This window comes from Hyperoodon ampullatus (assembly GCF_949752795.1).
Source record: "Hyperoodon ampullatus genome assembly, chromosome: 13".
Lineage (NCBI taxonomy): Eukaryota > Metazoa > Chordata > Mammalia > Artiodactyla > Ziphiidae > Hyperoodon > Hyperoodon ampullatus.
This window is the reverse complement of record NC_136926.1, coordinates 24,956,033-24,973,614: the sequence shown is the minus strand read 5'-3', so window position 1 is coordinate 24,973,614 and position 17,582 is coordinate 24,956,033. Positions and strand designations below refer to the sequence as shown.

The following is a 17,582-nucleotide window of genomic DNA, read 5'->3' as shown; positions in this document are numbered from 1 at the left end:
AAATGATCCAGTAAAGAGGGAAAAATTGACACAGAAGAGACAGAAAAAAACCTGCTACTGTGATGGCCTGGAGTAGGCACAAGGGGAATGCAACACAAAAGGATTTTGCCACAGATGAATACATGGCCAGTTCATTTGTCTAACAGTTGGGAAAGCAGGTCATGTGGCGATAGATGCTGGCGGTCAGTAGACTGAGTGATGGTCTCTTCTGTTACTTCTGTTTTCTCAAGAAAATAGGAAGCAAAGCCTTAACTAAGAATGACGAAAAATACTGATAAATTAAATACTATAAATGGACGTGACTGTTTTATCTACTTCCCAAATTAGCCAAGTAATTTTGTTCAGATCTTCTCTTCAGAAAAAGAGGTGACTACTTCCTATTTAAGACTGCCTTACATATGGACACATACTGTATGTATTATTTTTGCCCTATTAATTCAGTGGTCATTTTGGTTTCATTTATTAATGATAAAACAACTCCAGTTTATAGAAGTTAAAACATTCTCCAAGCACATAAAGGTATTATTCTGAAGTTTCTGGTATGATATCATTCCCCTCTAACATTCCTAAAAGTGAGAAATAAATAATTCAATAAGGAAAAAGACAAAAAAAAAAAAAAAAAAAGCAAAGATCAATATGCCCAACTTTACCCAAAGTAACAAATAACCCACTTGATTTAAAAAGAGATTACAAGTTGAAACTGACCACCCCATCACAAATTTCAAAGTCAATGAAAACATAGTATCAGAATTATAATTCTGGTAGATGCTTAGAGAAAAAATATTCTCACTCTCTCATTTTACAATTTGAGAAACTGAGGCCTAGAGCCGTAACTTAACCCCAGATCAAACCATTATCTAGGGTCTAGGTAAGAACCAAAATTCAGGTCTCCTAAAATCCAGTCCAGTATTCTTTCCTGCCACCATTCAAGAGCAAAGAAAGGAAAAAGAGTACAATGTGAATGCTCTAACACAGTGAGGCAGACATCAGTCGTAGACACCCGACACCCACCGCCAAGCCTCTGCTTCCTCACCCGCATCCATTGGGAAGGCTGGAAAGGTTTCTCTCCCAGCCTCTTCAGAAGCTAAAGATGGCCAGTGACATAGCTCTGGGCAATGAGGCAGAAGCAGCTGAGGGTTTCTAGGAAAGTTTTGCCTTCCTGATAGAGACAGGTCCAGCTGACACCACCCTTCCTCCCCCTTCCTGTGTAAAGCTAGAACAGTCATCTTGCAACTATACAGTGTCATCTCTAAGGACAAAGGGCCAGTATACTAAGGATGGTAAACTGGAAAGGATCTAAAAGCCTGAGTCTCTGATGACATCACTAAACAGCTGAACCAATACCAACCTCCAAACTGTGAGAAAAAGCAAATCCCGATTTGTTTAAGCCATCGTCAGACTTTCTCTTACTTTGAGTCAAATGCATTTCTAACATAATCAGCATTTCCCGAGTACTTGGAATATAAATAGGTATTATTTGAAAAGAGGTTTCCAGTTAAATATGAGTCAAATATGAGTTTAACAAAATCAAGCAGGAAAAGGATTTGGGGAAGAGAGTGAAGGTGGCAACATAGTTTTTCAGTCTCTGAATCCTTACAAAACACACAGAGCAACCATGTAGCAAAACCAAAAACTCATGTATCTATTACAACAAAACTAGGTGACAAGGTATCCCTACAAACCCAAAATGCAAGCAGGTGAGGACAAATCACCCAGAGTCAAAAGACCACCATGGTATTAACATTTGTACAGAAGAAAGAAGGAGCGATGAAGGTGGTATCTGAGGAACCTGAGAACAGGAGAACCTGAATCAGCCAATAAGTAGTCACTGGAAAGTGCAGAGGCCCAACTTGAGACCAAAACCAGGGCTCATGTAAGAGCTGAAGCTGCTGGAGCAGTCTGGCCCCAACAGTCTCAAAACCGACCTGACCTCAAAAACAGACAGGGCTTCATACTGAGGAGGAACTGCTGAGAGCAGAATAGAAACTGAGCAGGAGAAGGACAAGGAGACAAGGAAAGAGAGGATCAGACCAAGCGTGGTAGGGGAACAAGCCAGGATACCCCATAGAGCAAGCCACCACATCTGTGAACACCACAAAAGAGACAGAAGAGGGAGCTCTGTGAAATTAGGAAAGCTTAACTAAACCTCACTTCACTCTAAAAGTTCAGAAAAATTAATATCATATAAAAGAGAGCAACAGAAGAGTAAATGAAGTAAAATCCTATACAAAGTTACTGTAGGAGAAAAGAAAAGGAGCAGAGGGCTTCCCTGGTGGCGCAGTGGTTGAGAGTCCGCCTGCCGATGCAGGGGATGCAGGTTCGTGCCCCGGTCCGGGAGGATCCCACATGCCGTGGAGCAGCTGGGCCCGTGAGCCATGGCCACTGAGCCGGTGCGTCCAGAGCCTGTGCTCCTCGGCGAGAGAGGCCACAGCAGTGAGAGGCCTGTGTACCACACAAAGACACACACACACACACACACACACACACACACACACACACACACACAAGAAGCAGAATAACAGGTCTATGGACAAAAAAATTATGCCAGAAAGATGTGCCCACAGAACAGGAAAATAAAAACAAAAACAAAACCCAAGAAAACAACCCTGTAACCTATCTCAAAATGAGCTAAGACTTTAAGAAAATAAACCCACACCCAGGCATATCATATTAAATCTTTGAAAAATAAGACAAATAATAAGTCTTCAAAAGAGCAACAATTAGATCAACATCTTACAAATGGAAGTCATAGGACAATGGAATATCTTCAAAATGCTGGGGGAAAAAACTGGCAATGTAGACTAACATACCCAGTGAAATATCTTTCAAAACTGAAAGCGAAATAAAAACAATTTTAGACAAAATCTGAGAGGAGTCATCACAAGCAGACCTACTGTAAAGGAAATGTTCAAGAGCATTTAAATGATAGAAGGAAAATCATCACAGATGGAAACCTGGAGATACAGGAAGAAACAAAGAAGAACAAAAAGTGTAAACACATGAATAAATATAAATGAATACTGGCTGTGTAAAATGAGAGTAATAATGTTCTGAAGATTTTAAAATATAAACTGAATTAAGGGAATTTCCTGGCGGTCCAGTGCTTAAGATTCAGTGCTTTCACTGCTGTGGCCTGGATTCGATCCCTGGTCGGGGAACTAAGATCCTGTAAGCTGCATGGCACAGCCAAAAAAAAAATTTTTAATTTAATTTAAAAAAACAAAAAATAAACAATTAAAATACCTTACGATAAGGGCATATAAGTGGGGACAGCGACAGGAGAGTTAAAGTGTTGGAAGGACCCTGCCTTGTTTGGGAAGAGGACAAAAAAACCAATTAACATTATACCCCAGTAAGTTAAACAAACATATTATATTTGTTACGGCAGTCAGTAAAAGAAGGATAGAAGAGTATATAATTTCTAAGCTAACAGGGAGGAAGATAAATAAAATACTCAATCGAGTAAAAAAAAGAAAAACAAGAGTCTTCCGATAATGGCAAACCATGTTACTCCGATCAGTTCTCCCACTGAGAACAAGAAAAGACAAAAAAAAAAAATACTGAAGGCACGAAGAGCTACCAAGGCAGTAAAGAAGGGCAGGGCCAAGGTCCAGGGAAAGAAGGAAAAGCAGAGGTAGACTATGCCTCATCCCTGCAGCTGCGATGGGCTGTGGCCACATTGGGAGCCTCACTGGTAAAGACACACGAAGAAGATGGGAACAGCAAGGCCCTCCACAAGGTATACCAAGAAAAAATTTCAGAGAACACACACAGGCCAAATTTGCTTGAGAAAGCTTGAATCAAGAGACCTTGATGTTCCAGATCAGGAAAGCCATACTTACAGAAAAATGAAACAGGAAAGGGTATAGTAAGGGGAGAGGTGAAGGGTGAGAAGCCATAACATTTCAGTTTTTAAAAAACACTTACATTTTCAATGGCTGTCAGTTCTCTGAAACATTCCCTACACTGCCCCTTCTTTCTCTCCATCCCTCTGGCCTCCTGCACAGTGTCCCTGACCCCAGTGGTTCCCCCTTTCGACCCACTTAGGGCGCTGAAGCTAAAGCAATGTTAACCAAAACCCACAGCAGCAGCAGGTGGCAACCTAGACAAAGTGAAGCTACCGGGCAGAGGGACTTACACTTGACTCAGTTTCACTCCTCTTGCCAATGCCAACTTTTTCCCCAGGTTCTGCCCTAGACCAAGTCAATCTGCCACTCTTGCCAGGGACCTGAAAGAGCTCATTTACTTCTCCTGGGCAAACATTCATTCAGTCAAACTAATATGTGTTAAGTTACCATTATATGATATACCTCCTGGAGGCTGGGGAGGAGTAGGGAAGGAATGCAGCACATGACATAGTAAAGGTTATATATGGGCTTAATACAAAACAAAATCCTAGAATGAACTCAGCAGAAGTTCAGGTGTTCTGAACTAATACTACCTGGCTTTAGAGGGAAATACTCTTCCAAAAGTCATTCGAATCCACAAATACAAGAACTTTCTGGCCATGCATCTGAAAGGGGAAAGAAATGACATACGCATTTTAAAACTCCATTTAGTTTATATCATCAATTTTCTGGAAAGGAGACGGAAACTTTAAGGTCCCAGGGAGTGGGATACTAGTATGAGTCAGAAGGTGAATCATATATAGATAATCTTGCATCAAACAGAGCACAGGATGGGACAGATTTATAAAGCTAACATCAAGCAGATTATTTTTTTAAAATACTTTCAATATAAAGTATTTTGTTGATGAAGATTTCAGAGATGAGGAAAAGGAAGTACATGCTAGTGCTTTTGCTCATATTATTCTTCCTGCCTAAAACACCTGGCAAATGCCCACTTACCCACCAAGGCTCATCTTCAATGCTCACTCCTACATGAAGCCTTCCTGGACCTCCCCAACCAAACAGAGCAAGTAGCTTGGTACTCTCAGACCCCGGCCCCCACCCCTAGTGTAACATTATGACACCAAATCCCAAGAAGCGGCTCGCAGGGTACCTGTTGTTCCCTCTGCACTGTGAGCCCCTGAGAACAGGGACCATGGCTCACGGTATCCCCAGCTAGCACTGTGCCTGGAACACACAGAAAAAGTTGGCTTGTCTTGGCCAGTTGATCTCCAGGTTCAGCTTGGAATGCTCTTCCTCCTGCCCTTTACCTGGCTTATTTTTACATTATCCTTCAGGACTTGGCTAAACTCCACCTCCTCCAGGAAGTCACTGCTGGCTATGCTGGCATGGCTGTTCTTGCCAGGTGGCCTATGGCACCACATCCTCCCTTCTCACAGCACTTACCACACTTTGCTGTTGTGGCTTGTTTAACAGTCTGCCAAGCCTACCTGATTTTACGCTTTCATGAGGTCTTGGACCAGGAATGTCTTATTCACCTTGTACGCTCAGCATCTAGCCTAACACCTGGCTGGGTAGGCACCTGATAAATTTTTGTTGAATGAGTAAAAGGATACCTTTTCAAAGACCTAATCAAGAGTAGCAGAAAATGATCATTTTCTTGGACTATGTTTAGACTTCTTCCGGAAGACTCTTTATAGCTTATACATTGTGGGGCACAACTGGAGACCAAGAATGAAAACACTCAATGACAGATTTTACATCAGCACATTCCTAAATATTGTGAACATTCTGTCATGAAGAACAGTCAGCAAGGTCTCCAATTAACTGAGATAAGAGAATAAGAATCATCCCCTCATTTTAACCAACAAGGGAGAACAATGGAAAGGTCACTGAGGCAGGGGAGGGGACCCCTCGCAAGCTCACCTGATGCGCAGTTCTCTTAGCCGGCCCCTTCGGGTCCAGGCATATGAGGGATGATGTTGTACAGGGTGCCTGGCCCTAGGTATCTCACTCCAGATCCCAGAAAAGGCAGAAGACTTCTTTTTGGACATTATCTTTGGAGAGTAAGGTTTCTTAACTGCACCATGCCTTGAAGACCTTAAATTTGAGGAGTAAGGGAGAAAGGAGAGAATCAAATTATCTCTGCATTGACGCAAATACTTTTTAACATACAAGTGAAATTAAACAGATAGGCTCATTGAGACAGAATGATAATAACTCCCCTTCAAGGACAATAAGCAGCCCAGTCTCTGACAGAAATACCCACCCTCTCTGGAGGTGGGTACTGCTGGCTCAGCTCTAAGCAGGAGCTACAGAGCTGGAGGGTACCTTGGAGTCATTAATCCTAACACACTCTTTTTTAATGTGTCATTTAACGGGAATCATTTACAAACTGGAAATAGGTTCCTTTACGTAATAAACTAGGAATGATTTTCAGATTATGTGACAACTATAACAATACGAAACTACACAACTATAACAATACGAAACGACACACTTTTACTAAACACTAAACTTATGACTTTTAATCCCATTCCAGAAACATTAAGAGATCATCTTATTGGTATGAACTCAAGATTTTTAAAAAATGTATGTCAGAGATCTGCCTGCAGGAAATACCTAGAGGCAACAATATCCCATCAGCAATAAGCAAACTGATAGCTCAAATATTGTCTCTAAAATACCACTGCCAACTAGTATTCCAAGTAATGGGCCCTAGGAAAGCCGTCTCTAAAAAAAAATAAAATAAAACAAAACAAAACAAAATAAAATACCATTGCCAACTAAGAGGAAGCAGCAGTCCTTGGAAATACAGCTGACTTTCAGGTCTGAGACAAGGAAAATACAAGATGAGCCTGGAATATCTTAATGGGTCAAAAAGTAAAGAAATGATCAAAGAATGACAGGGGCGTGTCAAAAGGACACAGGAGCCAGCTTGAAAGGGCTCCCACTGGCCAAATCTGGGACAATTTCGGCAGTAATAGATTAAAACCCACCAAATAAAATACGAATCCACAAAATACTGATATAAGTAAATGAGTAAATAAATACATGAGGGAGAATGGAAAGCTCTACTTTGCAGTAGAATGCAATTAATAAACTTTTAAGAACCACCACAGGGCCTCCCTGGTGGCGCAGTGGTTGAGAGTCCGCCTGCCGATGCAGGGGACACAGGTTCGTGCCCCGGTCCGGGAAGATCCCACATGCCGCGGAGCGGCTGGGCCCGTGAGCCATGGCCGCTGGGCCTGTGCGTCCGGAGCATGTGCTCTGCAAGGGGAGAGGCCACAACAGTGAGAGGCCCGCGTAACGCAAAAAAAAAAAAAAAAAAAAAAAAAAAAGAACCACCACAGTAGCAACTGATTCAGACAAGAATCATCAACAGATGTAAAAACAAGTGGGTGCTAGTTTGATGAGAAATAGGCTATTAATGTAGTTTCAAAATATCTTGCCACAAGATACTTATTCATTTCTTTATAGTGGAGAAACCTGGCAGACACCATCTTAACCAAGTGATAAAAGTGAACATCAGGGGCTTCCCTGGTGGCGCAGTGGTTGAGAGTCCGCCTGCCGATGCAGGGGACACGGGTTCGTGCCCTGGTCTGGGAAGATCCCACATGCCGTGGAGCGGCTGGGCCCGTGAGCCATGGCCGCTGAGCCTGCGCGTCCGGAGCCTGTGCTCCGCAGGGGGAGAGGCCACAGCAGTGAGAGGCCCGCGTACCGCAAAAAAAAAAAAAAAAAAAAAAAAAAAAAAAAAAAAGTGAACATCAGGCTTCCCTGGTGGCACAGTGGTTAAGAATCCGCCTGCCAGGGCTTCCCTGGTGGCGCAGTGGTTGAGAGTCCGCCTGCCAATGCAGGGGACACGGGTTCGTGCCCCGGTCTGGGAGGATCCCACATGCCGCGGAGCGGCTGGGCCCGTGAGCCATGGCCGCTGAGCCTGCGCGTCCGGAGCCTGTGCTCCGCAATGGGAGAGGCCACAACAGTGAGAGGCCCGCGTACCGCAAAAAAAAAAAAAAAAAAAAAAAAAAAAAAAAAAAAAAAGAATCCGCCTGCCAGTGCAGGGGACATGGGTTCGAGCCCTGGTCCGGGAAGATCCCACATGCCACTGAGCAACTAAGCCCGTGTGCCACAACTACTGAACCTGCACTCTAGAGCCTGTGAGCCACAACTACTGAGCCCACATGCCACAACTACTGAAGCCCGCGTGCCTAGAGCCCATGCTCTGCAACAAGAGAGGCCACCACAGTGAGAAGCCTGCGCACCACAAAAAAGAGTAGCCCCGGGATTCCCTGGTGGCTCAGGGGTTAAGAATCCGCCTGCCAATGAAGGGAACACAGGTTCGAGCCCTGGTCTGGGAAGATCCCGCATGCTGCGGAGCAACTAAGCCTGTGCGCCACAACTACTGAGCCTGCGAGCCACAACTACTGAAGCCCTTGTGCCTAAAGCCCATGCTCCGCAACAAGAGAAGCCACTGCAATGAGAAGCCGGCACACCACAACAAAGGGTAGGCCCCGCTCGCCGCAATTAGAGAAAGCCCGCACACAGCAACAAAGACCCAACACAGCCATAAACAAATAAATAAATAAATAATTTTAAAAAGAGCAGCCCCTGCTCGCCACAACTAGAGAAAGCCCACGCACAGCAATGAAGACCCAACGCAGCCAAAAAAAAAAAAAAAGTTAACATCAATGGTAATAGGACCAAATCTCCTGGTACTGATGCACTGAGAACACAGCATCACTTCTGCAAAATTCCTGCCAAAAATGCACAACCTGAGTTCAATCATGAAGAAGCACTGAACAAACCCAAACTGAGAAATATGCATAAAAGGTAAGTGATCTGAACTTGTCAAAAATGCTTAGGTCATGGAAGATAAGGAAATACTGAGAAATATTTCCAAATAAAGGGGAATAAAAGTACAAAATGAACAAAAAGGGAAGTTTTTCTTACATTTTGTTGTTTTCTTTTTGCTATAAATAACATTTTTGGGACAACTGGCTTCAACTTACTCTCAAATGGTCCAGGGGAGGGGGAAAATATAGATATAGTTGATTCTCGTTATTTGCGGTAAGTTCTATAAAGTCCATAAACACAGAGTTAGTGAATATACTGAACCATTGTCCCTACGGGAAAATACATGGTTAGGTTCCTGCCAGCCTTCAAAAACATTCTCATCAACTAATCAATACAGAACCTTGTTTTATGTGTACTTTTGTTTAAAGACACCTTATTTAATACATACAGTGAATCATTAAATTGAACTCATGGCCAACAGCCCTATAACTCATGCCTGAACAAAGCTCACCTAACATACACTTTCTTCATAAGGTACATCACAGCGTTCCTGCACTTAAGAATACTAGACAGAACTTCAGCACTACACTTGGGGGCCACTTTAAACAGCAAAACTGTCAACAAAAAGCACAAAACTGTGAAAATGTGGCACTACACAGACTGGGAAAAGGACCCTTGTTTAAAGTATGAGCTGAAACAAAAAGGCAGAACACTGCCTTGTTTGACCTCAGCTGGGAGCATGTGCATCAGTGAGTAAAATGTTTTGCCCCTCTGCACATGTCCACAAATGAAATGAAAATGCTGAGAGACAGACAGAGAGAGAGAGAAACAAACAGGCAAACAGACGAATGTGGTAAAATATTAACAACAAGAGAATCTGGGAGAAGAAAGGTTCTTTGTCCTATTCTTGTAACTTTTCTCTAAATTTGAAATTATTTCAAAATAAAACAGTAACAAAAATTTTAAAAATAAGACTTTCATCCCACTCATTTTAAAATAAAAATGAAAGAGGCTCTAAAAAGTTAAGAGCCTATGAAACAGCAAATTGACGGAAGGTGTGCTGGGACAGTGCCCTCTTGAAGCCCTGTTACATAATCAAATAGGTAGTCAGACTGGGAAGCCCATGCCTAAAGTCATCCCTGCCCACTGCTCTCTCCTTTCATCAGACTCTGAGCTCCTCCTCACCAGCTACTGAATCAAGCAGCAGATGAACTGTTTACAGCTCTGGAAATTTAAAGACCATAAAGATACCAACATTGGTGTAAGTCAGGTGGCCCCAGAAATCTAAGTTATTCTAACATCTAAAGGAAGAGATCACAAACTGAAACCACAGATTTGTCTTTGTACATATGTGCCTGTTTCCCATCAGAAGACCTCATGATGATAGGGACCATTTTTATCTGCTAATATATACTGAGCCCCTAATATATTGCCAGGCACTCATAGTAGGTAAGCATATAAAATTTGTTAAATTGGTCTTCCCTGGTGGCACAGTGGTTAAGAATCCACCTGCCAATGCAGGGGAAACGGGTTAGAGCCCTGGTCCAGGAAGATCCCACATGCCGCGGAGCAACTAAGCCCGTGCGCCACAACTATTGAGCCTGCGCTCTAGAGCCCGTGAGCCATAACTACTGAGCCCACGTGCCACAACTACTGAAGCCTGCATGCCTAGAGCCCGTGCTCCACAACAAGAGAAGCCACCGCAATGAGAAGCCTGCGCACCGCAACAAAGAGTAGCCCCCACTCGCTGCAACTAGAGAGAGCCCGTGTGCAGCAATGAAGACCCAACACAGCCAAAAATAAAATAAATAAAATAAAAATATATAAATATTTTTAAAAATGTTAAATTATGGAACAGAAGAAAGGCAGAATGATGGAAAGAAATATGAAACAGAAGGCACTTCAAAAACAGTATCGGAATCCAAAAATCATGAAGAATGGGGGAGAATAAAAACATAGGAATACAATTTTTTTTTTAATGTCAACGGGAGGACTGATTAGCCAAGAAATACAGAAAAATGGAAGTGAGGAGAAAGACAGAATTTGAAAATGTTCATCCAAAAGTGACAAGGGGGAAAGATGATAACTCTAATTTGAGGGACTTCCCTTGGTGGTCCAGTGGGTAAGACTCCACGCTCCCAATGCAGGGGCCCAGGTTCGATCCCTGGTCAGAAAACTAGATCTTGCATGCATGCTTCAACTAAGTTCGCATGCCGCAACTAAGATCCCGTGTGCCATGTCCCAGCACAGCCAAAATAAATAAATTAATTTAAAAAACGAATTCGAAAAGATACATGTACCCCAATGTTCACAGCAGCACTATTTACAATAGTGAAGACATAGAAGCAACCCAAATGTCCATCGACAGATGAATGGATAGACAAGATGTGTATATTCCATATACACAATGGAATATTACTCAGCCATAAAAAAGAATGAAATAATGCCGTCTGCAGCAACACGGATGGACCTAGAGATTATCACACGAAGTGAAGTAAGTCAGACATAGAAAGACAAATTTCATCTGATACACATATGTGGAACCTAAAAAAATGATACAAATGAACTTACAAAACAGAGACAGACTCACAGATATAGAAAACTTACAGTTACCAAGTGAAAGAGGGGAGGGATAAATTAGGAGTTTGAGATTAACAGATACACACTACTATATATAAAATAAACAAGGACCTGCTGTATAGCACAGGGAACTACATTCAATGTCTTGTAATATCCTACAATGGAAAAGAATCTGAAATAGATACATATATGTATGACTGAATCACTTTGCTGTACACCTGAAACTAACACAACATTGTAAATCAAATATACTTCAATTTTTGAAAAATTAAGAAAAATTAGAAAAACAAAAAAGTGCCAAGGGGAAGGCATGCACTGACCAATTCATTTAACTGTTTACTTGGCAGGTGTATCCTGTAATGTTTGTTTATTCACTCAGTATCAAGGACCTACTATACGCCCAGCAACATAGCAAGGCCAGGGGCTACAAAGACAAATATGTATTCAATGTGTTTCTCATGTCTTACAATGAGAAAACAGACATTGATAGCTTCCAGCAAGCACAGGACACTGACACACACCTAATATCTATAAAAGACAGTTTCTCAAGAGCTTATGGTGTATTGAGATGACAATGAGAATACCAATCGTTAAATGCTAAGAAAAAGGTAAATTTAGGGTGTTATGGGAACGTACACACTGGGTGGGAATAGGGTGGTCAGAAGAGGCTTCCTGGAGATCATATTAGAGTTGAGTTTGGAAATATGAGTAGAAATTAGCCGGGAGTAGGGAACTGGAAAGAGTTGGGTGGGAATACTCGGCACATGCAGGGTAGAAGGGAAGTTCACGGGGAGTCAAGGAACTCCAAGGAGTCCTATAGGACTCACAACAGGGGATCTCAGATTGCTTTACAGCAGAATACCTAGGGAATTCATTCCCTTCTCAAGGCTCCCCAACCTAAAGCTGCAGAGTATTTGAGGAAACAGAGCTTCATTTTAAGGCCATGGTTAATCTGCTTCAGAAGATGAAGTAAGGCAGGCCTGACGAGTTCTCTGTGGATCACTGGTAAACACTGTCAGGGTGTTGATTCAGCTTTCAAGGATGGATCCCTCTTCTGTGGGATCAGCAGGGGTAGGACCTCAGCAGCTATGCTGGGAGCTCCATGACCCTCCTCCAAGTCCCACTTGATTAGAGCAGAAGAAATTTGACTCACGCTGGACGAACCAGATTACTTCTCCCAGGACTGAATTTTGAGCTGAGACACAGTCTGAACAGGAGGTGGGGGGTGAAGCACAAAGACGGCACTGCTCAGGAGGAAGGGTCCAAACACTGCTGAATAGGTCTCTCCAGCTACCTGGCTTCCACCTTGTCCAAGACCAAGTCGATTCTATAAAAAACTTCTGTATGTTAGTTAGGATCCTAGGTTTCACGCAATAGGAACCCAACTTAAATTAGCTGCTGTTAGTATAACAACAGGAGTCCTTCAGCAAAATTGATAACCCTTTAGCTAAAACCAAGAAAAAAGAGAGAAAAGACACAGATCACCAAAAGTAGGAACGAAAGAAAGGACATTATCATTGACCCTTCATAAATTAAAAGAATTATAAAGGAATACTATGAACTTTATGCCAAAAAATTAGACAACTTAGAGAAAATGAACACATTCCCAGAAAAACACAAATCACAAAAACTGACTAGAGAATAAATAGAAACTCTGAATAGATCTATAACAAGAAATTGAATTAGTAACTAAAAATTTTCCTAAAAACAAAAGTCCAGATCCTGATAGCTTCACTGATGAGTTCTATCAGACATTTAAAAAATAAATGATACCAGTACTCTATAAACTCTTCCAGAAACAAAAGTGGTCAGAACACTTCCAGAATCACATTCTTTTAGGCCAGTATCACAACCTGATGCCAAAAGCAGACAAAGATATGACATACACACAAAATATAGATCAATATCCCTTGTGGCTATAAACACAGAAATGATCAAAAAATATTAGCAAACCAAATCCAACATACAAAAACCATGTAACAAATACTATGACCAAGTTGGATTTATCCTATGAATACAAAGCTAGTTTAACATCTAAAAATCGATTAATGTAATACACCTTACTAATAGAAAAAAGGACAAAAACCATATGATCATTTCAATAGATGCCAAATAAATATTTGACAAAACCCAACCCCAGTCATGATAAAAACTCTCAAGGGTCCCAAAAGTAAACAGATGACATACTAAACACAGGATAATTTGAGGATGGCATATTAACAAAGGTATGGGTGTAGACGAACCACTAGGCAAAGTGCAGGAACCTGAAGCTGGTGAAAGCGAAGGCGGTACCACCTCTAGGCCCAAAGGGATAAAAGAGAGAATAATCACTAGAATCCAGGTGAGTCATACAAAGTCTGCTACCTTATGAGGTACTGTGGGCTTCAGCAGAGGGACACAGCCAACCCAAGGCATCTTGCAAGGAGGGAGCCAAGGGGATAAATAGTCTGGCCTCACTCTCCTCTCTCCCTCCTCACTATCTCCTGCCAGAGCACCTCTTTGGCCAAATCCAATGGGAAGCACTGGATACACAAGTGGAGATTAGATCTGGATGGTTATATTGAAGACAGCCAGCACAAAGAGGTAATTCCCTAGCTCACGTACTTCAGAGGAATTCTGAACCAGAGCCTCAAGGACTAGAACCGGTGTCTCAAATTGTTAGCTCTTCCCGCTTCTCTCAGTGTGCTGACCTGCGTAACTCCTACAGTATAGGGTCCCCTATTGCCTATGCAGGGTGGAGACTGAAACAGCTGCCACAGCAACCCATTAGGTAGGTCTCTCTCTCTCTCTCTCTTTAATGCCTGTCTCGGCCTTAGAGGAGAACTTCTGATTGGCCCCATGCAGTCACATGCACACCCCTGAACCAATCCCTCTTAGGGGGCGGGATACTCATGAAGGGCCAGCTGCAAGTCACAGGCCCGCCACTGTGAGTCTGAGGTTTGTTAGTAAACTGCAGTCTCCTTCTTGTAAACTCCCTCCTTCTTCCTAGGCGAGCCATAGTTGGGAGTCTCCTATTTGGAATCAAAAGAACCTTAAAGCAGGCTGAAAGCAATTATAATCAAAAGTAGGAGAAAGATATACTAGCTAGCCTCGATGTTATAACTTCTCGGGAAAATCATCCTTATTTCAGCTCAAAGTCAAAATTTCAATGATAGATAGCTCCACATACTCAAAATGGATTTTGACTGTAACATAAAGTATGAAATGTGCATTATACACTATACTCTAGACGAGAAACCCAAAATACCAACAAAAAACTGTTACCCAAAATTCCTATCTCACTACCCATGATTTAGGAAAAAACTACTTTTAAAAAATTTATTATTTTCACACACAAAATATTTACAGGCTTTTATATGGACCATAGTTTCAGTTATCTTTTTTTGTCAAGTCCCATCACTCACCTGGAATCAACCTTCCTCTCCATTCTCCCCTTAATCCCTTTTTGATGAAAATTCAACCAGTGGCTTGCTACACACTTCTCAGTGAGCAGATTCTTCATGAATCAAAAAGTCTTTTATCTTCCTCTTCTAACTATAAGAAAAAGTAGAATGAGAGTAATTTACCTGAAGCCTCTAAGGAGCCACATTCCTCAACAGCTACACATCAGCTTCTAGTCTCCTGCACCTCCTTCTTAATTCAACAATAGATGAACATGGGAAGTCACTGATTTTTTTTTTTTTTCTGGGCCTCACTGAGTGGCTTGCAGGATCTTGGTTCCCCGACCAGGGATCGAACCCTTGCCCTCAGCAGTGGAAGGGCGGGAGTCCTATCCACTGGACCTCCAAGGAATTCCTGGGAAGTCGCTGATTTAAAAACAAAATTTTTCATTGCATTTTTAAAAGTGATTTTCTAAGAAACAAAACTGAGAGGAGAGTGAGCCATGCTAAAAAGGTTATGACTGACTCATCCATCCTGTTCAGGTGATGCTCCAAGACCTTCAACTTCCCTTCATAAGAACACCAGTAGAGGCCAAGATTTCCTATTCCCCCCCACTCCAAGATTAATATTTATGGTTGTCAATGTTATCTATAAGAATCTTCAGGCAGTTTTTGATCAGTGTACAGTTTTCATTTTCATTTAGTGATAATGTCTACCAACAATATTCATTATGAACTTAATAAATAACATAGTTTTTATTTCTTAGTGCAAAGAATAGCAATGTTGTAGGTTGAATTGTGCCCCCCAGAAAGATATATTGAAGTCCTAACCCCTAGTACCTATGAATGTGACCTTGTTTGGAAACAGCCTTTGCAGATGTAATTAAGATATAAGTTAGGATGCGGTCTTACTGGAATAGGGCGGACCCTTAATCCAATAATGATTGGCGTTTTTATAAAAAGAGAAGAGACAGAGGGACAGATACACACAGAGAAGAGAATGCCATGTGAAGACAGACACACAAGGAGAACAGCATATTATGATGAAAGCTGAAATTGGAGTAATGGGTCTACAAGCCAAGGAACACCAAGGACTGTTGGCAACGCCAGAAGCTAGAGAAAGGCACAGAACAGATCCTTCCCCAGAGCATTCAGAAAGAGGATGGCCCTGCCTACATCTTGATTCCAGATTTCCAGCCTCCAGAACTATGAGACAATAAATTTGTTGTTTTAAGCCTCCCAGTTTGTGCGTTTTGTTACAGCAGCCTTTGGAAACTAACATAAGTAGTAAAACAAAGGAGGAAAATTTAAGTATGTGGTGGAGGAAAGCTAACAGGGTGGACACATCCTGTGTTGAGTAACTGTGATGCATTCATGAGACATTAATTCTAAAAGAATGAAATTACCCCTTATAATCAAGGTCACATATTTCAATGACAATCAGATAAGGAATCAGCCAGAAAAGAGAGTTTATCCATACAAAATGAACAGTCCTTATTGAGCTCAAACCTATGTCCTAGTCTTTCCAGTACTACATTCCAAGTAACAAAAGTCACAATTAGTGACTATTTCTGTAAATAAATTAAACTGAAAGATGATTCAAATAGAGATTTTTTTGGTGTGAAATACTGCTATAATAAATGGGTCATTGCCTTAGGTTTAATAATGATGCTATGGAATGTTTTCTGCGGTCAAAGACTCCTGTGACACTCTGTGCCAACATTCTAATTACTTTACATATCTGCCTTCCCTATTAGGATATAAATTCCAGGGACTTCCCTGGTGGCACAGTGGTTAAGAATCCGCCTGCCAATGCAGGGGACACGGGTTCGAGCCCTGGTCCAGGAAGATACCACATGCTGCGGAGCAACTAAGCCCGTGTGCCACAACTACCGAGCCTGCGATCTAGAGCCCGCGAGCCACAACTACTGAGCCCACATGCCACAACTACTGAAGCCCACGTGCCTAGAGCCCGTGCCCCACAACAGACAAGCCACTGCAATGAGAAGCCCGTGCACAACATAGTCCCTGCTCGCTGCAACTAGAGAAAGCCCGCGCGCAGCACCGAAGACCCAATGCAAATAAAAATTAAAAAAAATTTTTTTAATAAAGAATATAAATTCCATGAAAACAGGAGCTATATCTGATCTCCTCATTACTGTATTTTCAGGACCTAAAACACTGTCTGGAAACTAACAGGTGAGATACATAAATACTGGAAAGACCAGGACATAAGTTTGCTCAGTAAGGATTTGTATGAATATGAACTTATGTCTGAGTTGGAATATACATAATGATAACCAAATATAAAAGACAGCCCAAGAAAAACAAAAATCATTAGGTGTGGACTCCAAGGTAAACCTACAGACTGACCTCCTAAGATGACAGTAAAGGATAAAAGGGTATAAACCATAAGCTCCAAGAGATGGGAGAAGAGATCACAGGAAATGAAAGATTTCCACAAATTTTTGCAACAAGTAGGAAGAAAATTAACTGGCCTAACAGATTTGAAGAAGCGAAAACCTACAGAGTGGGATACCAAAGAGAAGCAGGCCAATAGAATTCCCAAAGCGCTCAGAACTAGAAGGAACAAGGAAAGGCGCCCAGAACTGAAGCCACAAGCCACAAATGAGGGGACTGAATATAAGTCTATTTGGTGAGCATTTGGGGCCCCTAGTCTCTTCCCCAACCCTGCTAGGCAGGGTATCCAGCTCCCTCCCCCCACCCTCCATTCAGAATTCTGGTAGCTACACTTCTTGGCTCCCAATCAGAAGACTGGAAGTCTTCTCAAAAGAAGGTAAGACTTAACAGACTTTGAAATAAAGACATCTGTGCCCCACCTCCATCAATGAAAAGGCAGGCTTGCCCCTAGAGAAAAGCGCACAAACTGACAAGTCGGGCTCAGACACTGGAAGCTTCTGATTAATTTCTCAGTTGCTGACACTCAAGTATGAATGGACAGTCAAGAATCACAAGACAT

General features: G+C 42.0%; 1 protein-coding gene across 1 annotated transcript in view; it reads right to left on the bottom strand.

The window, feature by feature from the left end:
* SFI1 (SFI1 centrin binding protein) overlaps positions 1-14,724 on the bottom strand; it is a gene marked incomplete at its 5' end in the record, with an annotated part of 69,867 nt that extends 55,143 nt beyond the window's left edge. Inside the window, 3 exons of the mRNA XM_079717022.1 lie at positions 4,442-4,513; positions 5,775-5,948; positions 14,627-14,724. Of these exons, the coding sequence (XP_079573148.1) occupies positions 4,442-4,513; positions 5,775-5,948; positions 14,627-14,724 (344 nt within the window). The remainder of the gene's footprint in view (positions 1-4,441; positions 4,514-5,774; positions 5,949-14,626) is intronic.
* Between the last annotated feature and the right edge of the window lie 2,858 nt (positions 14,725-17,582).